We start from the raw sequence: 24587 nt of genomic DNA, 5'->3' as shown, positions 1-24587 counted from the left end.
AGAGTGGGTCAATGGGCCACATTAAGCCGTGCACACATTAAACCTCTTTGGTCGGTGATGGTCCTTAGTGTAGTGGCTGGCTTTCCCTGTGGCTTGACGAATCAAATGTCGTTACATGCTGCATCTCCTACTCAGCTAATATCACACTTCTTCGTGCAAATACAGTATGAAGCGGGCTTTTCCTCCCGAAAACTAAAAAGCAGGTATGTAGGCAGTGGAATCAAGGTTGTTCCACCTATAGCCGGCTACAACTTAAGAAGGCAGGAGAGGCCCCACCGAGATGACTGAAGCATGACTGCCGGCTGCCTCTGCGACTAAAGAAATAGTCACGCTCACAAGCTGGCAGAGTCGCCAGCCGTATGGCTCATGACGTCACTCTAGAGTGCACGTCCATTGGCGCATGCTCATATCAATCCACCTTTGAAAAGGAAATGCCATTGACTTCTAATGTTGTACCCAACTATAGTCACACAATGTTTCAATACACGCCGCCATGATAAATCACCCCAGATTATTCCACGATACACCTATGCCAAACCAAGTGAAAGAGGCAAAAGAACTTTGGCAAACACATATGTAAATATGTAAACTTGTGCATTTATTTACACTTGTTATGAACATATGTCTGTTATGATTCATAGATGTGCGGTAAATCAAACTTGGAAATTTTGTTTTCAACTTAAGAGATTTCAAAATCCTCCCTGTGTTCCTTAAAAGCTTGATGTGAACCAATGTACCAACAACTTAAATTTTAGAGCATGCAAGCTGGACACAGCAAACAGTGTACTGCTTGGAAGACAAAAGATTTCCACTGGAAGAAACACTGCTTATTTGCCTTACGAGAAGCAAGTGCAACGATTTCCTTTAAAGGGGTACTGACACAAAATTTCTTGGCCGAGATAGCCTATGGGATCAATTCCTGTCAACATGCGTATATCATCTACCAAATCTCAACAGCGAATACGGCTTGGTAGGTAATTTACATGAATTCTAGAAGTTCACTTTTATGATCCAGTGCTATATGCCGTACCTCGCAACACTGACATCATCTAAGGTGACTTGAAGGTGACCCCCAACTTCCGTGACGTCACCAGTGCGAATGAGCTGCAAGCTGGCGCAGCTATATAGCATGACGACGTCATAGTCGCCACTGCACTTCCGCCGCTCTTGCGGCAGCAGGCTATTTTCAGCAGCTGCTCATGAGTCTTCAGCAGCTGCTCACATCCCCACTGCGAACATGCAGAAAGTGTGGAAGCCTCAACAAAGCTGTTGCCACCAGACGACAATGACAGCGCAGCACATGCAGCAGGTCAGCACATGATGCAGGCGGTGTGGAAGTGCGTCACAGTTCTGCGTGCCATTTCCCATGCTAGATGGCGTTAGTTGCACTCCCATGCCTTGTCATTCTCAAAGCTCTCCCAAACTAAAACTGAGACTGGTCAGTAATAAACAGACTGCAATTGATTATCTGTCATGCGCTGCAGCAAGCGATGTGCTGCCTTATGACCAATAGGGCCCCAGCAACATACTGCAGCAAAAAAACGCCAAACCAAAATTTTTGTGTCAGTACCCCTTTTTTCACGGAAGTCCAGTGAGCTCATCCTGGGTTGCTATCCTTGATGCCTCCTGAAATTTCAGTCCTGCTTGTCTGTGGCATCACAGAGGTGCTCCTGCCACATGCCACTGTAGATGGTCCCGCTTCATTCATGTCAGCATCCTCCTACAAAACAATGAGCAAAATATTACTGCAAAAGCTGAAAAGTGATATCACTTGAAAAAATTATGGATGGCCTTTAATGGGACTGACAACCAATTTTTATGGTACCTTGTGCAACAGAAAGCTAATCAATCAGTGTCTAATCATGGAATGGTTACACAGAAAATGCCGCAGAACATCCCGTATAAGCATTTTTCTATATGCTATGCCGATGAAGTCGTACGTGCAGCGCATACAGCAAACAGTGGTAGACGAGTGCAATAGCGATTATACACTGGCAACGGAGGATACAAAACAAGTGAAGTCATAATGCTGTGCTTATCAATCCAACGTTCCTGAGGGTCGTGTTCATGCAGGACGGTTTACTCTCTGAGCAAGCGTGCACACATTGCACGTACGCCATGACTTGATACACGTTTCCGGTTTCACTATTAACCTCATTATAACAGTCACATCTGACACGAAAATAACTTTGTTATATCCTAACATTCGTTATAAACATGCATTCACAACACTATCTAATGACAGGACTATTTTCATTTAATTCGTTATAACCGATAATTCGTTATATCAGTGCTCGTTATATCGAGGTGTGAGTAGTTGCCACAAAGACAGCACCGCTTCTCAGCATCAGCTCCTTTTATTTCATCATAAGCAGGGAATAAAGCGAGGATGCCCAACAATATACAGACTGCAATTTTAAACTCTAATTGTGGTGTGCCTAAGTAACAGCAGATTACGTACAGCAATCCAAACAAAGCCTTCGCGCAGTGCCTAGGCTTTTTCACTAACAGTGTAACGTATCAGCTTTGGGACTTTCATACACAGTTTCAAAACACTGATCCTATTCAAATTGCTAAAAGAATGCTTGATTTTGTCACTATAATTCACAATCATTCCATTTCACAGCATCCTGGCCTGTTGTTAGTCCCTTTAATGGTGCACGGACCAGAGGTGGCCAAAAAGTGCCAGAACAATGTTTTGATTGGCTACCGAACTTCTCGTGGCAAATCATTAGATACAAGCCATCTTCTTACATGAAAGACCTAACTAACCTTCGTGACAAGCTGCCAAAAAAATCTGCCTCGTTTGTACGACAAACACATTAATCATAAGGTCCTAGACCTTATGTCACAGATTTGGCACACAGAATGCACTGGTCCTCACACTTCAGTGCAGAGCATATTGTCTTTTGATAAAGCTCCAACTCATTTGCAAAATTGGCACAAAATGCACAACAGAGAAAACACAAAATCAATGCCATGCCTTTTCACGAACTTTATGCAGTGGAAGAAAAATTAAACTAAAATCTGAGGTTTTACATGCCAAAACAACAACGCGATTAGGCGGCATGTAAATGTTTCTGACAGTCTGGTGTTCCTTGATTTCCATCCATATCTAGGTATAAAAATGTTTCTGCATTTTAGGCACATCGAAATCTGCACCAAGGTGTCAACACAACTACTAATTAGAGCTAAGAAATGCAACGCCACGGCTTTCACCAAACTGCTACAGTGTGTATGTTTGACAACTTATAGGAACACACAGTGCCACCCCAATTGAAAGCACCTCCTACTACCAAACAAGAGCGTTGCTGGCACACTTCTAGCACAAATTATTTAGCAGCCATACTGAAACAACTTGAAGCATGGGTTGTGGGAAGGTGTGCCGCAACAATTGTACCGTATTTCTCAAACCCATACCATATTCACGCGCGACATTATGAAAATGCCAGACATCAAGAGTAACAAGACTAGAATAATGCCTCCTCGAAACAAAGAACCATTCATATTTGATTACGCAATGTGAACAATAAAAAAATGCACATTCTCACGTTGCACTACACTTACACGAGGCTCTGTGGCGATGGGGTTACTTGGCATGATAACCTCCACCTTACTGTCAGTGCTCGAGACGGCAGCCCCAACTCCGTCCATGTGCACACGGCGCATGTGCTTATTGAGGTCTTCAATCCTGGAATAGAGTCTCTCACACACGGAGCACTTGTAAGGCTTTTCCCCTTTGTGCGTAAATAAATGCCTTTCCAGAAAAGATTTCCGCGGGAATCTGGCAGGGCATAGGTGGCACAGGTGTGGCTTCTCCATGTTGTGCCATTTCGAGTGATCCATCAGATATTTCATGGCCTTGAAGGTAATGCCGCACTCCGGGCAGGGGAGCATCTGTACGCCGCTTGCATGCAGCTGCTTGTGCTTCTCCAAGGATGCCTTCTGGCGAAATTTGGAAGGGCAAACCTGGCACGCATACGGCACTTCATCCATATGCACACGCTTGTGTTTATCAAGATATGACTTCGTAGAAAACTTCTGGCCACAGACAGTGCAAGCGTAGGGCTTTTCATTCGTGTGGAGGGCCTCGTGGTGTTGATTCAAAGTTGTCCTCTTGGCAAACTTTCGACCACAGACTGGGCAGGCGTGTGGCCTCTCACCTGTGTGCACCTGCTGATGCCTTTTCAAACCGCAGCTCCTAGCAAAACACTGCCCACACGTCTCGCACTGGTGTCGCTTCTCGCCTGTGTGCACTGTCTGATGTCTTTTAAAAAGGTGTTTGTTCGTGAAGCACCAGCCACAAATGTCACACTTGTGCGACCCGTTCACACTGCCTTGAGGCTTTTTTCGTAAGGGCCCTGTAACATCTTCCGAGATTCTGGGCATGAATAAATAATTAAATGAATGAATAACAATAATAAAATAAAGTAGCCATGAACTTGCTTTAATGGCTGTTGCATAACACCGGTACAAATTCAAAAAGATACCATGAAAAACAGCGCGAGGAAGACAGTCACCTTCCAGATGTGGTAGCGCTGTTGCAGTTGAGATGACACATGGGGTGAACAAGTTTAGCTAGAGAAAAATTATCTACTTCAGTGGCTTATATAGCTTCAACAGCAGCTTTAATGCCACTTACAGAATGATGAATTATCATAATCATAATCAGCCATCATCATATCCGCCACTGTGTCTTGTTCTTATGCCTGCTAGTCACTGCTGAAACACTTGAAGAATTAGAACGAGATATCTAATATTATATTTTTGGGGTTCAACGTCCCAAGACCATGATATTATTATGAGGGATGCCATAGTGGAGGACTCCGGAAATTTTGACCACCTGGGGTTCTTTAACGTGCACCTAAATCTAAGTACAAGGTCCTCACGTATGGGCTACACAAATGATTGCACAATACAAAACTGAGCCTCAAAGGAGTACTGACACGAATTTCAGAAATTTTGGGATTGTTGCTCTAAATAAAAATACCGGTGCCGAGAAACCTAAAACGAGTATTGTGGTGCTGGGAGTGCATCGTATATATTTTAATTACTGCTACCTTAAAAATACACTTTCGGTTTCGATATTGAGAGGGCAGCTTCTCAGTGACGTTTCATATTGCCACCTACCCAGCACCTCAGTATGACGTCAATATCAGTATGACGTCACGGGGATACAGAAACTCGCGACGTACTAGCGGCAAATCCGTCATCTGCTCGTGGTGTACATGCGCAACGATGAGTGAACTGTCGTCCAGTGACCCTGACAGTGATTTCTACGATTTAGGCTGCATGCAGGACGCAGAACTCGCAAACTCGGAGGAACTGTCTTGACTCGTCGGGATATCCATTGCAGTGGGGCTGGCTTGCAGATGCTCAGCGACGAAAACCTCAAAGTCAAATTAAAATATTTTATACATGTTCTCGGACTCCGGAGTGTGGACAGCGTTGACGCTGCATACCGAGGAAACGAAAAATCTCCCTTTTGCGATGTCTCAAAATCGTGTCAGTACTCCTTTAAGAAGTATTCTTAGTCCCCTTAAAAGCTTGAGCTGCAATTAAGAGAACTTAAGTCATAAACAATTAAAAGCACGAGCAGGAACAGATAGACAAGAAGCTTGCAGGAAGAGAAATGCATTGCTTTGAAGGCAACCACTTGCATTATAAAAAACTTCCTATTCACCATACTGGAAAGAACGATATTAACAGTTTTTAACACGAAAGTGTTTTATGCCGGGGTCCACCACGGCTCCACTCACGCATTTCCGTCACGGATATGACGTTGTAAAATATAAAGACTAACATATGGCAAAGAAAAAACGATTAAGAAAAATTACACCATTTCTCGCTACAGGGGACCATGAGGCGATGCGAAGCCGGAGCATTTGCACGATCGCGTTCCGTTGGCGTTCTTTGGACATGCTACTGACCTCGCGTCATGGAACGTGAAGAGGAATGCTACGCGCGTCTTGTCTTTCCTCTAGCCTGGCCGTTAATTCTCACAGGGCGAGCGGGGAACGCGGTTGGCAGGCGTGCGAGAGGGGGGCAGCGTAGAAGAGGAGAGAGGGGGAGGAGACGCGCATGTGCTGGTGCTCATCGCGGCGTTGAGCAGGAGAGAATTTCAGCATGTCTAGCCCGCGTTTCAGAGGAAGAGTGGAAAGGGGGAGGTGAGAGGGGAAGTGGAGAGGGGGAGAGGGAAAGTGGAGAGGGGAGGGGAGAGGGTATGCGCATGCGCAGTAAGGGTGGTCACGCCGCACACCACCACCACCACCACCACCACCAACACCGGATTGAACTCCACCATAAGATACTTCGCATCTAAAAGTGCCGTCACCGGGAGTCGAACTTACGACCTCTCGATCATCAGCGCGCAGCGCGAAACGACTCCGCCACAGACGGCATGTTCTCTGCTATGCTAACGCAAGCTATTTATGTACACCATTTGCCGGTGGCGGTACTCAAGAGATCGGCGGTACAGCGTGTTTTCGTTATCACTAGCGAGATGGCGCGAAGGGCTCGAAATGCGGGCTTTAAAGTCGTCCCCCACGCGGATTAGCGCGCGCCTCAACAGGGCGTGATCGCTCGTGCGGGTGCTTATCTCGTGATCTCGGTGGTTTGTACGTCTTGCGCTCTGCCTGCAAGTTTCCGTTGAGAGCACGAAGGTCACCTCGCTCACTGCAGCGGCCGCTTTTGCGAAAGGAGCGCGCTGCTCGCAAAGAAATAAGTTACAACTGTGACAGTTCGTGCTCATCCTGTGTACGTTCGTTCCGCGTGGCGTGTCCTTTCTGCTTGAGCAGCACATTGCAAGTTTCGAGCGGCTTGCCGTTCTTCGCGTAACATTACAGTTTTATGCTGTAGCGTTCATTCCTTCGTGCTTGGGGCGAAACAACAAATGCTCAACTACGTCTGTAAAGACACGTTTCACTTTCGTGTTATACCGATTCCTATGACAGAGGGATCAGCCATGTTTTTTCAGTTGCTGTTCACTGGACACCAGTCAGCTCACCTAAGGCTGTTATCCACAATGTCTTTTGAAGTTTCTGAGCTGCTACTTCCAAGTGCTACCTCAGCTGGTCCTTTTTCAATGGTGTCATGTGCCTACAAAAACAGAAGCGCATATTTATTTTATTTTGAGAAGTACAGCAAGTCTTCCATATAAGGCCATATAGGCAGGCACGGGTAAAATAAAAACTCCATAGCTCACAATAGTTGGTCCAAAGTTAATTTAATTAATTAATTAAAGTTGGTCCAAAGTGACACAAGGAAGCGTAAACTGTCAGCTAAATAAAGCTGCTACTTACAACTATTAAATGATCACAATTATAAACTTGAAGGCAAAAACAAAGAAATGCGAACACACAAAACAATAGGAGAAACATATGAACATCACAGTGTGGTGTTGTCGCTGTTTTAGGGCAAGATGCTGAGGAGGAGCGGCAGCACCTGTGGCATACCTACACACGGCCAAGTACCAGAGTGATCCAAGTACCAAGTGATCCAAGGCCAAGTATCAGAGGTTCTACAGCCTGGCTCGCACGCCTCGAGCCATGCGATGCTGTTTTTTTGCCAAGGCCAGATGAACATTATTGTCGCAGACTTTTACCAATTCCTGCGTTATAGTGATTCCTCTGTTCAAGTTGATCCCTCTGAAAGAGGGATCAACTCGAACATTCTCTGTTCATTTCTAAGCTGAGTTAGCAAAGAACCGTGTACTCTAAATAATGCACATATGCTGGTGAGAGCCTCAATCTCCATCAAAGTTCCGTTTAGCATATATAGTGTGAACCACTTTATGCTGTTAACCATAAGACTGCCGGAAGGATATTGGTTGCCAATGAATAAACAAGTATACCTTTCGTCTCTAACTTCCTTATCAATCCACAAACACCACAATATCGCTAACTCCAAACCAGATAATCAAAGGAAGAAATTTCCTTTACTTACATGAAGTAGCGCGTTAGGAGGGCTGCACAGCTCTACCTTGATGTCAAGAAGCGTTATGGCCTGAAATAGATTTGTTTTTATCTATTTCTTATCAGAGTCGGAGAAAGAACTGTGCACTCTAAAGAACACACACATGCTGAAGAGAGCCATCTCCACCAACGTTAAGCTTAGTGTAATAGTGTGAACCACTTTACAGCGTTAACTGTAAGAAGCTAGAAAGGATCTTGGTTGCCACCAAACAAACAAGTGCACCATAAGTCTCTAACTGCACGTCTTATAAAACCACAGATTCTACATGAAAATAATTCTCTTTACTTACAAAAGGTAGCATGGATTCAGGGCTACTAATTGGCTCCATCTTGATGTCAACATCTGTCACACCCTGAAATAGATTTGTTTTCATCCATTTCTCAGCAGAGTTGGGAAAGAACCGTGTACTCCAAGCAACACAGACATGCTGAAGAGAGTCTCCACTGCCATCAAAGTTAAGTTCAGTGTAATAGTGTGAACCACTTTACAACGTTAACTGCACAAAGGCAGGAAGAGTCTTGGTTGCCACTAAATAAACAATGACACTGTTGGTCTCTGTCTGACTGCCTTATCAGCCCCCAAACATCACAATATTGCTAACATAAAACCACAGCTTCAAAGTGAAAAATTATATGTACCCAACCTCTGTGCCTTTTTGTAAAGGAATCGCTCTCTCTCTTGTGTATACCCAACATTCGTACAGGCACAGATTATCAGCGTAGCTGTATTTGTGTTTCTTCTGTAGGTGCCTTTCTGTTCGTTCCTCTGGCATGAGCAACTGTTTATGGCAATGTTCTTCCTCGTTCTTAGGGTCTATAACAACCGCACCGGACGTCTACAGGTCTTTGTCTGTACTCTCCACTTTTGCATGGTCCCAATTTCGCTGTCTGTAATCACATTACTGCTGTCAAAACCTCTCTGCTTGCTCCTTTGGCGTGAGCGCGTTATGCCTTTTGGCATTTTCCGGTTTTTTGCAGAGCTCTATGCCATATACTGCAGCAATGCCACCACACTACGCTGATTCAAGCGCTGCCTCCACAGTCTATCCTTTTCTCTCCTATTCTCCGGTGTGAGTGCACTGTTCCAGCTGCACCGTCCCACCATCTCCGTTACTGTCGACTATACGGATGCGAATCGCCCAGAGTACCCCCCCTCCTCCCTGGCAACGCATAGGCTAGAGGAAAACAGCTTCGCGCTGTACAAGCTGACTTTACTAACAATATGTAGCTTGGATTCAGGGCTACTCGGCTCTGCCTTGATGTCAAGATCTGTACTGACCTGAAATAGATTAGTTTTTATTTATTTCCGAGTAGAGTTGGGAAAGAACCGTGTACTCTAAACAACATGCACATGCCGAGGAGAGTCTCCATCTACATCAAAGTTGAGTTTTGCGTTTACTAGTGTGAAACACAACACACTGTCAACTGTAAGAAGCCAGAAAGGATGTTAATTTTGTTGCCACCACATAAACAAGTGCACTGCTGGTCTATGTCTAATTGTCTTATCGACACACGAGCATCACAATATTGACAACATAAACCCACAGATTCAATTACTTACAAAAAGTAGCATGGATTCGGGTCTACTCGGCTCTGCCTTGATGTGAATGCCATTCATTCTCTGAAAAAAAAAAAAAATTATATATATGTGTGTGTGTGTGTGTGTGTGTGCATTTCATGCATTTTTCTTTGCCGAGTTGGATAAGAACTGTGTTCTCTAAAGAACACACACGCATGCTGAGGAGAGTCTCCATCTAATCAACCTTGCGAAAGTGGATGTGCTGTATAAACATTGTGGTAAGAAAACTTGTAAAAGATTTATTGAATTACTAGTAACGACGGTCGGAATGGCTTCGTGCTCGCAGTCGTACGCACGTTCGTAACTACAGACACGTTCCTTGTGTTTGATAATGTCATATCAATGCGGCAAACAGGGAACCTTGTCAAATCGATGCACGAACGGCACGAACACCAGATCAGTGCGACGGCCAATCCCCGATTCGCGACGTCCCGTCTGGCTTACCGCTACGGTCGGCCTCAACGAATCTCCGGTGGTGCTTGGCGCGCACGGCCTTCGATCGTCTGCTCTTCGAGACCCCTAGCCGCACGTGACCTCCCCATCGCATTTCATAATCAACACCCAACTACCCAAGAAGGGAAACTGTACGACTGAAACACGTTCGCTTAACTGTATACCTCTCTTCGATAGGCCGGGCGCCAGGCCCCCGTCGATCGCCGAGCAGCAGGTTTTCCAACTCGACATAAAATTCGATATGCTTTCCGACAAGCTTAGACGTTCGGCCGGTTCGGCCAGGTTCGGCTCCGGTAGGGAAAGAGTGTATGAGCGCTAGCGGACGCAACGCTGGCCAGTGATATCGCGGCAGCGCGATCTCATTGATCTCATGCTGAGCGGCCGGCCTTCCCCCCGTACTTTGTCTAGAGCGCCCGGCCCTGCAGGTTGTTGGACTTCGCTAGACCAGCGCCTGAGGCGCTGGCTAGACAGTAGTCACAGCACCATTTTGAATGTGCGGCGCGATGAATAACGAACAAACAAAGACAGTTGGCAGAAAGTAGAAATTTAGGTTCGCGAACTCGTCGAATGGGTACATTGTTTCATTAAGTTTATGTTGTCCATTCTTGTGTATGCATGCATGCAGTTATCCCGTGCCACTATGTAAGAAAACTGCTTTTCTTACACTTTATTGTTTCCCCATCGATTGGGCAAGGTGCGCGGCAAATTCAAATGCGCGTACCGGCGTAGTTCATTGGAATGTCCGCTCTCACCATTGCTTTTTGCTTTAAGCGTGCTTAATTTTAAAGGATACAGATATGAAGCTGAGAAAATTAAAGTTCTAGCTTATGCCGATGACACTCTCTTCCTTTGCGTCAATAAACCGAGTGTTAATTCATAAAGCAGTAGACACTACTTTGCATTTCTGTGAAATTGCCAGAGCTATAGTATAAATTTTGATAAAAATTCTGACTGGGCATGTGGGCTCCAACTAATCTCAGATATCCATTGGAATGACACTCCAAAGTGTTATCCTGGTGTGCCTCTTGATAACTACTGTAATAGTGGCCACATTAACCACTATTCGTCGAAAGGCGTCAACCTGGCAGGGACTCGACCTTTTCATTTTTGTGAGAGCTAGAGCACGCAACAAATTTCTTGCATCAGAGCTTACATTAGATCTGCGTGCAGGTATTGCCCTGCTATCGTGTGCAATATTGTTCCATAGGATATTTGCTTGTTTTGTTTGGCATTCATCATGGGAAGGCATGAGAAGAGGCAACCTTTTCCTTCCACTTGAGAAGGGTGGCTTCAGCCATGTGCATTTGTGCCACAGTTGGTAATGTGATTTCTGTACCCTGAGAATGTCTGCCAGCCAGTTCTTCTGGCAGTTCTTCAAAACAGTCTTACCTACCACTTCATTTTTTTCTTTTTGTCACGATGAGTGCAGCTGAAGAGTCTCAGTTGGGGCGATTCTTAAAAGAAATTGTTGACGCTGTCCAGTTTCCGAAAATCAGATTTTTTTTCTTCGAGTATTTGTAGAACGTTGGCAGAACAACTCGAACCACTGCACTTGTGAATGCCCCATTCCCTGAACCTGTTTACCGTCATATGTATTTTTCCGCATACGTAGAATGTGTATATCGCCAGCAATGAAAACGTTTTTCTCTAAGCTGCACACATCCATTTTACCAGTAAAGACATGGCTTAATGAAAAAGGAATATATGTGCACTAGACTATAAATTGCAGACTTTGCAAAGAACCTCAAACAATCTAACATTGCTTTATTCTTCGTTGTGATACATTTCATTTCTAGGACATACTAAAGAGAATCATTAGAAAAGAACTTACATCATGGAATAAGGTTCCTCCCGTTCAAAAAGAGTTCCACCAATAATACACCACGTGATTTACTCATGTTATTAGGCCTTTATGTTATTAGACCCAACTATAATCTCAAACTATCATTACACGTCTCCACGATCACCCAAGATCATTCAACAAGCAGGTGAAAGAGGCAAGAAAATTTATCCTAACATAAATGTAAATATGTAAACGTATGCCTTTATTTATATTTGTTATGACCACATATCTGTTGAAATTTAACAATGCGTATAGTACATGTGTACGCGGAAAAAAAATGCAGTAAATCACGCTTGGAAATTTCATTTCACACTTAAGATATTTCAACATCATCCCTGTGTTCCATAGAAGCTTGAGTTCTCATTTTTGAACCAATGCACCACATAAATAAAATCTAAGAGCATTTATTTATTTATTATTTATTTGGTTTGAATACATAGAAAACACGAAGACACAGAGGAAATAGGGAGGGAACAGGCTGACAACTGCCACCTAAAGGGGCACAACGCCTGCCTGCTCATTTGGGAAAGGGGAAACATTGGGGAAAGGAAGATAGGGGGGAAAGAAAAAGGAACGAAAATAGGTAAGAAAAAAAACAAATAACACAGACGTAAACACGAATAAGTGGTCACAGGGAAAATTGTCTATACGCGCGAGGCCAAATCGGTGTTTTTTAAGAAAGTAAGTAGGGCTCGATGGGCCTGGTCACGCCGAGCAGCACAACCCCTCGGGAACAGGCAATCATCAAGGTTCGTACACTTGAGACCAATAAGTCCATATTCCTTGATGAGCAGTGCTCGCTGCATAACAAATGCGGGACACTCAAAAATTATGTGTTCTAGTGTCTCACAGGAGTCACACGACGTACATGATGGACTGTCTACACGACCTTGTCGGTATAAGCGCTCACGCACTAATACAGAGCCAACTCTTAGCTTATATAAGAGGGCTCTGTCACAACGAGGCAATCCATGACCACGAATACGGGGAGGGAACAACCCGCGGCTTGCGACACGTTGGTCAGGGTGCTGCTTTAAAAGGTGTCGGCGGATCAACAGACGAGCGTTGTCTATCAGGCATGAAATTTCTTGGCAGTCGCACTCGTTGTGGGCACAACTTGAAGCAACGTGATCGGCCTCTTCATTCCCAGCAATACCCACATGCGAAGGTATCCATTGGCAAATGAGGGACACCCCACTAGATATAATGTTTGTGGCAGATTTTACAATGCTGCATGTAATTGGACCGTCGCAGTCTTTTCTCAACAGTCTGCTAAGGGCAGCACGAGAGTCTGTGAGTATGACAACCTTTGGTGCTCCTAATTCTTCTTGAACGTATTTCAGAGCAACATCAATCGCTGATAGTTCCGCAGTTGTTGATGAAGATGGATGCGGTATGCGAAACAACCGTCTGATGTTAGTCGAAGGGCAATAGAAAGCTGCAGAGCCACCTTGGCCGTCGCTGCGTACAGATGCGTCTGTAAATACATGGAGATAGTCATCAAACTTTTCAAATAGGTGCGACTGGGCCAACTGAAATAGTGCCGAAACAGGCTGGTCAGACTTTTTATGTATTCCGGGAATGGATAGATAAATGGGGAAGGTGCACTGGTTGTACTCTTTCGGGGTTGTGAAGGTAGTGGAATCTTCTGAATTGCCGGCAATCGTAGTAAACAATGCCGCCATTTTCCCCATGCGAGATCCCGGGCGTTGAGTGAGGCGATTAATAAGTGCTTTACCGTCTGTTGCTCGGTGCAAACGCTCGATATGGTGCAGCGCTCTCTGGTCTGCCTGTAGCCTCAGGGGCAACTGGTGCGCTTCGGTGAGTAGAGGAACAGATTGCGCCTCGCGAGGTAAACCAAGTATGATTCGGAGGGCAACACGGTGGTCCCGTTCCAATTGAGACATCAAAGTAGGTGGCACGTTCAAGACTGGCAAAGCGTACATCAAGCCAGAGAGCACAGCTGACTGATACACCTGTAGGGCTGTCGTCTGATCGCAGCCAGTGCCCCTAGCAGTCAGAGCAGCCACATACTTGAAGAGCGTCTGTGATTTGCGCCTCGCAGAGGTAACGGCAGGCCGCCAAGACAGGCGATCATCGATAATTACGCCCAGGTAACGATGTTGTCGTACCCACTCTATTGGTGTATCTCCGATGTAAAGCCGGCTCATGCTTCGTCGAGCACGTTGTCTGGGATGGTAAGCAATGGCGGCTGACTTAGCAGGCGAAATTTGTAGACCAACTTCTTCGAGGTACTCTGTAGTAGTATTCAGCGCTCTCTGCAAAATTCCGCGAAGACGCGGACCCTGCTGCGAAGGACCGCTTATCCACAGTGCAATATCGTCAGCATAGATTGCTATGCCTATTGGGAACTCATATTCTTGAGGTAATCGGCTTGGCAGCCCAGCAAGTACACTGTTAAAGAGAAGCGGCGACAGAACGCTACCTTGGGGGACACCGCATTTAACAGTGCGCGATTCACTTGTCACTCCTCCGATGAGTACTTTCATTTTGCGCTCCGATAGAAAGTTACGCACAAAATTAAGCAGTCGACCCGAAATTCCGGCAGCCATAAGTGCAAAGACAATCTCCTTATGTGGCACCGAATCAAAAGCTTGTTGAACGTCCAGGAAGAGCATATATGCAGAGTGCCTGTTTTCTCGAGCAGATTCAAGTGTTGATACGAGATCTGCGATGCTATCGATGGTTGAACGATGTCGACGAAAGCCGCTCATAACTTCAGGAAAGAAATTGAGCTCCTGTAGTCTGCCATCTAGACGAAACAGCACCATTCGCTCCATCAGCTTCATAACATTAGAAGTTAGTGATATGGGCCGGTATGACTTGAGGTGTTTTGCAGGGCGCCCAGGCTTTAAGATTGGTTTCACGATAGATGATTTCCATTCAACGGGGATCACAGACGTTCGCCACACTTTGTTATATTCGTCCAAGATGTAGTGATGGAAGCTCTCATCGATGTTTCGTAAGGCTTGATACGTAATACCGTCTTCACCTGGGGCAGTGCGGCGACATGATATGCAAAGCGCGTGTCGCAGCTCCTCGAGGGTAAAATCTGCCTCGTCCATCTGACAGGCAGGACCATAGCAAAGCGTTATGGTATCGGCACTTATCAGGGAGTCAAGGTCACCATTAGAGTTGTCTCTTGACACAGTAGAAACAAAAAGATCGGCAAATTCTTCCGCGAGAATTTGCGGAGGCCGTCCGGTCGTTATGCACAAAGCTGCAATTGGATTCCTGCAGATATCAGGGGTTCGGAGAGCTTTCAGTATGCGCCATACACTTCCGAAACCGTTTGCCGCATTCAGCGAACTACACAGCGCGGCCCAGCTCTTTCGACGGAGTTGTTTTGTGTGTCGCCGTATGGCTGCATCTAGGCGGTTATACACCGTCCAATCTGATCTCCTTTTAGAGCGCTGCGCCCTTCTGTAGGCGCGGCGTCGACAGGCTCGTAGCCTCAATAGCTTAAGATCAGGGTTTGGCTTATTTATGCTCCTCATTCGTCGCGCCGTAGCTTGTTGTAAACACTCGCTCACCAGTTTGAACATCTTGTCGTGCGATGGCGCCTCGGAAAGCAGCTGACGGAACTTGTCCCAGTTTGTCACTCTGTAGGCGGCAGTCTGGCGGCTAGGTGTGTGTTCTGGAGTCAACCAAATTGGTAGGTGATCCGAGCCCCATGGATCAGCTTCACATGACCAGGCAAGGCACACATCTCTGGTTGATATCGCAAGGTCGATGGTAGAATGCTCCTTTCCTCTGCCGACAAATGTGGGTGAACCGTCATTGAGCGTTTGCAGATCATGTTTAATAATCAGTTCATTGACCTCCACCCCACGACTGTCTTGTGGACGAGAACACCAGCGAGGATGGTGAGCATTAAAGTCCCCACACAGAACAAATGATGAGCCGCACCGAGAGACTAAAGACTCCAGTAATGTGGTGTCTGAAGATCGGGTGGGTCGAAAATATATGCTTGATACAGTCGTAGTTGTGTCTCTGAGACTTATAGCAGCAGCAGTACATTCAAAATCTTTGTCACAGATGTCGCCTGTGTCAATAACTGAGAAATCTAGGTCAGCTCGTACGTATAATGAAGCTTTTGAAGGATTTCGTGGATGCGTGGCGTCCGTGCATTGGAAAGACCCACATGCCGGCACTGTGCATTGTGCGTTACTATGAACGCCCACAAAACCAGGAAGTCTCAGTTCGTCTTTCCTGACATTGCTCTCTTGAAGCGCTATAACATCTGGTGGGGTGTTCATTGCGAGGAGCCTTAGGACCAGATCGGCATGCCGCGGCCGTAAGGATCGGACATTCCATTGCAGCACGAAAGGGCGGGGCTTTCGACTGTCCATGCTGTTTTTAGCGAAGGCCGTCGAGAACTGGAACGAGTGCCTCCAAAAGTTGCTCTGCGGCTAATGCTGCTGGTGTCTGGCGACCAGCAATGAGTGCTCTAATAACGTTGACAAGCATCTTAAGTAAGTTGATAAGGTGGGCATCGTCTTCGACAGGGACCGTATTATTTACAGTGTTTTCCACTGTAGGCAGGGCCTTAGTAGAAGCTGGTTCCGACGCTTTGTGAGAAGCAATCTTTTCAGAGACGGGTTCCGACGTTTTCGATGGAAGCGCTGGCCACGATGTCGCCGAGAGGAAGTTCCGCCTCTGCCCTTCTCTCTGACGCACGCTGTCTGAACTGTTCTTGGAACGTGCAGGTACATCAGTTTTGCCGTGTGCGGCCGTTGGACGAGCACTGCGGTTATACATCCTTTCTCCCGATGCCTTCTCTTTGGCTTTTTCTTTCAGAACCTTTAGTTTTTTCTTCAGGGTGGGACAATCTTTGTCTGTTGCCAAGTGCTCACCGTTACAGTTAGGGCACCGAGATGTCGAACTGTCACAAGAATTTACATTGTGATTTCCGCCACATTTAGCACAGACCACAACACTTGTGCAGAAACCCTGCACATGTCCAAGCTTCAGACATTTACGGCACTGTAGAGGCCTTGGTACGAAAGGTCGAACTGGGTATCGCACTAAACCAGCTTTTATATAAGCTGGAAGCAGAAAACAATGCACTGCCTGAAAGGCCTGACTTGAACTGGAAGAAACACCGATTTTCATTACAGGAAGCAAGTGCCCTTTAATCATTCCTAACTGGACTCTAGCGAGCTCATCCCGGGTGGCTATTCAGTGATGTCTCCCGAAATTTCAGTCCTGCTTGTCTGTGGCATCACAGAGGTGCTCCTGCCACATGCCACTGTAGATGGTCCCGCTTCATTCATGTCAGCATCCTCCTACAAAACAATGAGCACAATACATTACAGCAAACCTGGAATGTAATTTGACTGAGATTGAAGCATTGTTCTTATGGGCACAAGGGCCAAATGTGGCCAAATGGTGCAAGAACAATGCCTTGATTAGACACCAAACTTCCTGTGGCAGATCATAAGCCTCATAAGCTATGAAAAAAAAAAAATCTGCCCAATTTGTATAACAAACAAGTCCACTGAGTCATAGACCTTTAAATGTTACGGCCTTGGAACACAGAAGGCACTGATTTGCACACCTAACTTCAAAGCATTCTTTTTTGTTGACAAACCTCTGACTCAATTGCTGAGCCCGTAAAAAATTCACAGTAGAAAAAAACACAAGCTCGATGCCATGCCTGTTCCCAAGCATTATGTTGTGGAAAAAAAATCAAACTAATTTTGATGTTTCATGTGCCTACACAAAAATGTGATTATGTGGTAAGTAAGTGTTTCTGACCACGTGTTGTGCTTTGACATACGTACATCTTAGATCTGGGCATACTAATGTACTGCATTTAGGCACGTCAAATTTTGCACCAAAGCAGGGGCCTGCATGTGTTACCAGAAGCTCACCAATGCAATGCCATGGCCAATCACTAAGCTAATGGGACTGTGTAAGTGTGACAACTTAGGAACACATGGCGCTACCTAGTATGAAAGCACTTCCTGCTATCAGCAACACAACTGCCTGGCATATTTCTAGCACAAATTATATGGGAGCCATACTGAACCAACCTGAAACATGGAATGTGGGAAAGTTATGCATTGTGATTTTTGTTCCATACTCTTTCACAGACTCGTACCACATTCTCATACTATACATCAAAGATGCCAAATATCAAGAGTTACATAACAAGAATGATGCTTCCTTAAAGCACAGTACCATTTACATGTAATTAGAACTGCAGTATGAACAAGAGAAAAATGCACGATTTCACATTGCACTATACTTACACGGGGCTCTGTGACGAGGGGTTTACTTGGCGTGGAAACCCCCGCCATGCTGTCAGTACTCGCCACAGTAGCCTCGACTCCACTGTGTATCCGGTGCATGTGCATTTTCACATTTGCAGACGTCGAAAACAGTCTCTCACACAAGGGACACTTGTATGGCTTTTCACCTTTGTGTGTAAACACGTGCTTTTCCAGGTTCGATTTCTTTGTGAATCTGGCTGGGCATAGATGGCACGAGTGTGGCTTCTCCATGTTGTGCCATTTCAAGTGATTCAACAGAGATTTCATGCTCTTGAAGCTCTTGCCACACTCTGCGCAGATGCCCACCTGTACTCCGGCTGCATGCAGCTGCTTGTGTTTGACCAAGGACGCCTTCCTGCAAAATTTGGAAGGGCAGATCTGGCACGCATACGGCATTTCACCCGTGTGCACATGCTTGTGTCTACGAAGATCGAACTTCAGAGGGAACTTCTGGTCGCAGACCGGGCAAGTGTAGAGCCTCCTCTTCATGTGGACAAACTTGTGGTGTTGATTTAAAGTTCCCTTGTGAGCAAACTTTCGGCCGCACTCTGGGCAGGCATGTGGCTTCTCACCTGTGTGCAACACCTGATGCCTGCTCAAACTGTTTTTGCTCGCAAACCACTGCCCACACGTGTCACACTTGTGCTGCTTCTCCCCCGTGTGCACTCTCTGATGTGTTTTCAACTGGTACCGAGTCTTGAAGCACCGCCCACACGTGTCACACTCGAGCAACCTCTTCGCACTGCCTTGAGGCTTCTTTTGTGAAGGTCCTGTAGCCCGTTCCGAGGTTCTGGACATCAATAAACAAATAATAAAAATTATAAAATAAGGTAACCATGAACTTGCTAATGGTTCTTGCATAACCATGGTGCAGATTCAAAATGATACTGTGAAAAAACAGCGCTCGCCTCTCAGCTGTGGTTGTGCTGTCGTAACTGAGACGAGACATGAAGAAAACAAGAGAAGCTAGACCAAATTATCTATTTCAGTGGCTATTATATTCATGTCAGCAGCTTTAGTGCCACTTACAGAAAAGCATGAGTGAGCATGGTGATATGTAGAGAATGTATGGCGAAATGTGTGATGGACGCATCCTCACATGTGTTAGGACGTCACACCATACATCACACATCTACACCATACATCCTCTACAGCTTAAGTTATAAACAATTTAAAGCACAAACTGGAAGACTCAAATAAGAAGCTTGCAGGAAGGGAAATGCGTTTCTTTGTAAGCGACCATTTGCGTAAGAATAAACTTCTATTCACTAAACTGGAAAGAATGATACCAACAGTCCTTTCAACCATGTTTCACTGGACTCCAGTCAGCTCACCCTAGGCTTTTATCCATTATGTCTTTTGAAGTTTCAGAACTGCTACTTTCAAGTGCTGCCTCAGCTGGTCCTTTCTCATTGGCATCAACATGCTCCTACAAAAAAAGAAAAAAATGTATTTAAGTACAGCTTCCACACAACGCCATAGGCAGGAAAAGGTAAGAAAAAACTTCACAGTTTTTTAACCAAAAAACATCCAAAATACACATTAAAAATTTTGAGAACAGACTTAGCATACGTTAAACAAGAGAGAGAGATATACAGTTTGTCATAGCTGGCGATATTGACGTAGACATCACACAGGAAGACTAACAGGTGTGCTTTGTGTCGTTCATCATAGAAAATTATAGGCTCTCATGATGTGGACAACCCATAGCAACCAACCAAGCAGTACAGGTCGTGCCTAGAGTTTTGTCTTGGCCGCAAGAGTATCGGAGGTGGGCGCTGAATGTATTGCACAATGAATCACACACATGCTGAGGAAACAGACCCATTCTTCAACCAGGTTCAGTTAAGCACACTAATGTGAACCAGTTCAGACTCAACTGTAAAATGACAGAAAGGATCTCAGTTGCCACCATTAAAAAGGGTACAGCACTGGTTGAATTATGACCGCCTTTTCTATTCATGAACATCGCAATATCGCTAGTTAAACAAGAGAATCAATGTGAAAAAATCCACTTCACTTACAGGTAGTGTGGGAGAAGGGCTACTCGGCTCTACTTTTATGTCAACACCAGTCATGCCCTGAAAGAGATTTGTTAACATGAAAGTATTCTATGCCGGAGCCTACCAAGACACCAATGTCATTTCCGCGATGAAAATGACGTCAGTAAAAATTCATGCGAACAGGTCACGAAGAGAAGCCAGAAAGGATATCGGTCGCCACCAGTGAAAAGGGTACACCACTGGTCTAATTATGACAGCATTTTCTACCCACGAACATCACAATATCGCTGACGTTAAACAAGAGAATCAATGTGAAAAAATTAACTTCACTTACAGGAGGTGGCGTGGTAGAAGGGCTACTCGGCTCTACCTTGATGTCAACGCCAGTCATGCCCTCAAACAGATTTGTTTACATGAAAGTGTTTTGTGCCGGGGCCCACGAAGACTTCACTACCATCACTCCCGTGAACGGGTCACAAAGAAAAATTAGAAAGAAGGCTTTTGTTGCAGGGAACCACCACCAGGGAATCGAACCTACAACTTCTCTGTCCACGAAGATAAGTGCTCAGCGCTCTAACCACTATGCCACCAACATATTTACAGAAAGCGGTGCACATGTGCCTAATACTCTTTCTCAACACCTCCTCCCTCTCACTCGGCACTTGCTATTCATTTTCATGCACATGCAAATGTTGTCGCCATCTTGTCGTGAAGCAAAGTACTGCTGTCATGACACAAGTGCTGACAGTGAACACTTCAGTAGTCTCAGCGCAGCAGAGGCTGCAACGTGGCGGAAGTCTTCTGTTTCAGTTGCCACATAATTTCTGCATGTAGTTTGTCCTTCACAACGGACAAGCCTGTGATGGCGCGGTGGTGCCTCATCGCCTACAGATTGCAGCTCCAACATACATCAGCAGTGTTTATATGCCACCCGCTTCACTTGCGATGGAGCCAGATAAGAGCACCTAAGCGCCACAGACAGGCAATGATGTCGACGGGCAAACCTTTTGAATGTGAACACTCTGGTCTGGCAGGATGCCTTCGCACGTCTGCACAGCACACTACAACCTCTGCCTCTGGCATTCGCGAAGCTGAGTGCGTTGGAACTCAACTTGCAGCCAAAGACAGCATGGAGCTGGGTCAAAATGCTTATGCATTTGCTGAAGCGACTCAATAGCAGGATACTATGACCAAGGCAAGCATAGGTGACTGTAGACGCAGAAATTGTGAGCCTTTCGCTGCAGTGGGCCAATAGCCAAGTGTTACACGAATTACATTAGCCACTACATGGAGCTGATCGTAGTCGAGAATGTTAGTTGTCAGGATGGAATTGTACCACTCACGCGTCGTCAAACAGTGCAATGATGGGAAAATACCAATAGACACTTCGTGAAAATTTGGGCTGCTATTCTTATTTCTTGATGTATATCCCCCTGCAAGTGCTTCTGTGAAGACATGTTTCACTTTTGTTTCATAGCAATTCCTATGAAAGAGGAGTCGACTACAACAGCTTTTACTTATTTCTGAATCGAGTTGGGAAAAAGCTGTAGTACTCTAAACAACACATACACACATGGTGAAGAGAGCCTTATTCTCAATCCTAGTTCAGTTTACTGTGAACCACTTTATAGTGTTAACTGTAAGAAGCTAGCAAGGTTCCTGATTGCCACCGAACAAATAAGAACATCGTTGGACGTTGCCTGACGGCCTTATCAGCCCACAAACATTACAATATTGCTAACATAAAATCAGAGAACCAATATAAAAAAATTCCCCTTACTTACATGAGGTAGTGCGGTGGGAGGGCTGTTTGGCTCGACCTTTATGTCAACATTTGTCATGTCCTGAAATAGATTAGTTTTTATTTATTTATGAGCCAATGTGTGATGGAACCGTGTACTCTAAACAACACATACATGCTGAAGAGCCTCATGCTCCATCATAGTTCTGCTTAGCATAGTAGTATGAACTATTTCACACTGTTAACTGTAAAAAGCCAGAAAGGATTCTGGTCGCCACCAAATAAATAAGAACACCATTAGTCTGTGCCCGACTGCCTTATAAGCTCACAACCATCACAATGTATTGCTAACATAAAACCACAGAACCAAACTGAAAGAATTTGCCGTACTTACATGAGGTGTTGTGGTGGGAGGGCTGATCGGTTCTGCCTTTATGTCGACATTTGTCATGCCCTGAAATAGATTTAGATTTATATATTCCTGAGCCGAGTTGGGAAAAAACTGTGCAGTAGTATAAACAACACACACGCACACGGGGAAGAGAGCCTCATTCTCAATCCTAGTTCAGTTTGGTGTGAACAACTTTACAGTAGTGTTAACTGTACGAAACCAGGAAGGATCCCGGTTACCACCAAATAAATAAGAACACTGTTGGCCTTGTGTAATGGCCTTATCAGCCCATTAACATTACAATATTGCTAACATAAAATAAAATTCCCCTTACTTACATGAGATATTGTGGCGGGAGGGCTGATCGGCTCTACCTTTACGTCAACCTCTGTCATGCCCTGAAAATGATTTGTTTTTATTTCTGAGACGAGGTGGGATGGAACTGTGCACTCTAAGCAACAATGCACACATGCTCAAGTGCCTCATAATCCACCAGTCCAGTTTAGCATACTAGTGTGAACTAATTTACTCTCCATCTTAACTGTAAGGAAGCAGAAATGACCCTGGATGCCACCAAGCAAGCAAGAACACCTTGGCCACGGTCTGTACCTCTGATCGTGATCGAGCTTAATCCGGATTGAGTATGTTGGTCGTACCAGCATCGTACAAACGCTAGTACCTCTGATCGTGATCGAGCTTAACCCGGATCGAGCATATTGATCGTGACTGGCACCTTTACGCAAGCTGCAGAATGGAACAATTCTGTGTAGTAGGAGGGCTGCTTGTCAACACCAGTCATAACCCGGAAAATTAAACGCATACGCATTTCTACGCCATCTCATCCATAACGCTGTGTCCATCTGTCTCTATGTCGCTAGTACAACGCATTCATATGGCTTGTATGTATTCGTGTTCCGCAAGCTTATGCGATCGGCCTCAGAGCGTGGGTATGTGGTTCGAAACCCAGCAAACGTTTTGTGTTATATATATATTTGTAGTGGAGACACAAAACAAATGTGAAAGACAAAGACATTTGCGAATGTTTCATTGAAATATTTCGTAGTGGTGGAACAAAAGCCCTCTCGAGAACAAGGTGTAAAGTTGACAGGTAGGAACTTCCGACTTTGTGAAAATTTAATGCCAAAGATGTGTTTCCGTGGTCCCACGGTATGGGCCTTCCCTTGGGCCGTTACCAACGCTGATGAAGACGCCGTGACAAATCCGCCTGTCGCCTGACAACTTTCCAGAGAAGTCCGCAACCAGAGAGCAGAGAGAGTTTGGAAGGTTTAGTGCGCCTTGATGCCAGCATTCCTTCGGATAGGGTGGTGATAGCGTCCGCTGATTTGAACCAATATGGCAACATCACACAACGTGACAACTCTACTGTTTGAACCAATATGGCGGTGGTGCGCTCAATGGGTGTCACCATAACAGCGTCCGCTGTTTTGAACTAATATAACAACATCACACAACACGATAGCTCTACTGTTTGAAGCAATATGGTGGCAGCGCAGCCAAGGGATGTCAATGGGATGTCACCACCCTGTGCGAAGGAACGCTGACATCGAGGCACCCTAGGAAGGTTTGAATCCTTAATGTCTTTAACCACATGCCACACGTACGCTTCGAAATGCACCTGAGCGTGAAGCTACGCATGCACAGATGGCGCAAGTGCTTCATAACGCGCTGGTTTCAGTCGCAAAACGTTCTCTAGTAAAACTTCCTTGAGTGGCGGTTCCGTGCAACGTCGCTGAACTTAAAAACTGAAGTCTGCTGAAGTTGGATAAAACTTTAGAATTCCGCGGCATTTCTTCCTCAAAGGCGGATGCACCAAAGCCTGCGCCAATGGGCGCGCACTCTAGGCTGACGTCATGAGCGGTACGGCCGGTAACCCCGCCTTCGGTGAACATTGCCGGGTGATGAGGGGAGCTATTTCTTTAATCGCGGAAGCGATCGGCTGTCGCGCTTCGGTCGCCTGGGCGGGGCCTCTCCGGACTTCTTGGGCTGGGTATGCGGGCAACAGTGCTCACCACAGTTCCCAAAACACGCGAGACTATGCTCAGGCGTACTTTAGCAGATCTTTGCATTGTACTACTGCAGATCTTCTTTAGGTGTTCTGTGACTACAGTTAGAACTACGGTCCGTGAAGTTACCACGGTTACAGCGTACTACAGTGCTACAGTGCACAAACCGCACTCATGCTACGGTCCCTAGAATACTCATGCCGCACTAAAGTGAGCTGGCTTCACGTCGGCAAATTAAGCGGCCTGGTTTGGCTAAAATTGGTAATGAAACATGGCGTATG

General features: G+C 45.5%; 1 protein-coding gene across 7 annotated transcripts; it reads right to left on the bottom strand.

The window, feature by feature from the left end:
- Window positions 1-577: 577 nt before the first annotated feature.
- LOC119404694 (zinc finger protein OZF) lies at window positions 578-24536 on the bottom strand. Of its 7 annotated transcripts, none has more exons than XM_049418980.1 (9): window positions 24313-24536; window positions 22621-22680; window positions 22286-22345; window positions 21935-21994; window positions 20485-20544; window positions 20172-20228; window positions 19482-19576; window positions 18127-18937; window positions 578-1720 (listed from the first exon to the last, which is right to left on the bottom strand). In XM_049418980.1, the coding sequence occupies exons 1-9, from the start codon at window positions 24367-24369 to the stop codon at window positions 1598-1600; spliced, it is 1383 nt and encodes a 460-aa protein (XP_049274937.1). In that variant the 5' UTR covers window positions 24370-24536; the 3' UTR covers window positions 578-1597. The 7 variants fall into 7 exon arrangements, with proteins under 7 accessions (XP_049274937.1, XP_049274938.1, XP_037527253.1 ...); XM_049418981.1 differs by having other exon boundaries at window positions 24352-24526; XM_037671318.2 differs by lacking the exon at window positions 578-1720 and adding an exon at window positions 16919-17157 and having other exon boundaries at window positions 24313-24529.
- Between the last annotated feature and the right edge of the window lie 51 nt (window positions 24537-24587).

Source organism: Rhipicephalus sanguineus, chromosome 9, assembly GCF_013339695.2.
Source record: "Rhipicephalus sanguineus isolate Rsan-2018 chromosome 9, BIME_Rsan_1.4, whole genome shotgun sequence".
Lineage (NCBI taxonomy): Eukaryota > Metazoa > Arthropoda > Arachnida > Ixodida > Ixodidae > Rhipicephalus > Rhipicephalus sanguineus.
The sequence above is the reverse complement of the archived record's forward strand: the minus strand, read 5'-3'. Positions and strand labels throughout refer to the sequence as shown.

Excerpts from the sequence above, each read along its gene's own strand:
- LOC119404694 (XM_049418980.1), bottom strand. The coding sequence starts at position 24,369 with ATGCAAAGATCTGCTAAAGTACGCCTGAGCATAGTCTCGCGTGTTTTG. Across the intron at positions 21,995-22,285 it reads CTCCCACCACAACACCTCAT|GACATGACAAATGTTGACAT; the intron begins GTAAGTACGGCA and ends AATCTATTTCAG. Across the intron at positions 20,545-21,934 it reads CTCCCACCGCACTACCTCAT|GGCATGACTGGCGTTGACAT; the intron begins GTAAGTAAGGGG and ends AATCTGTTTGAG.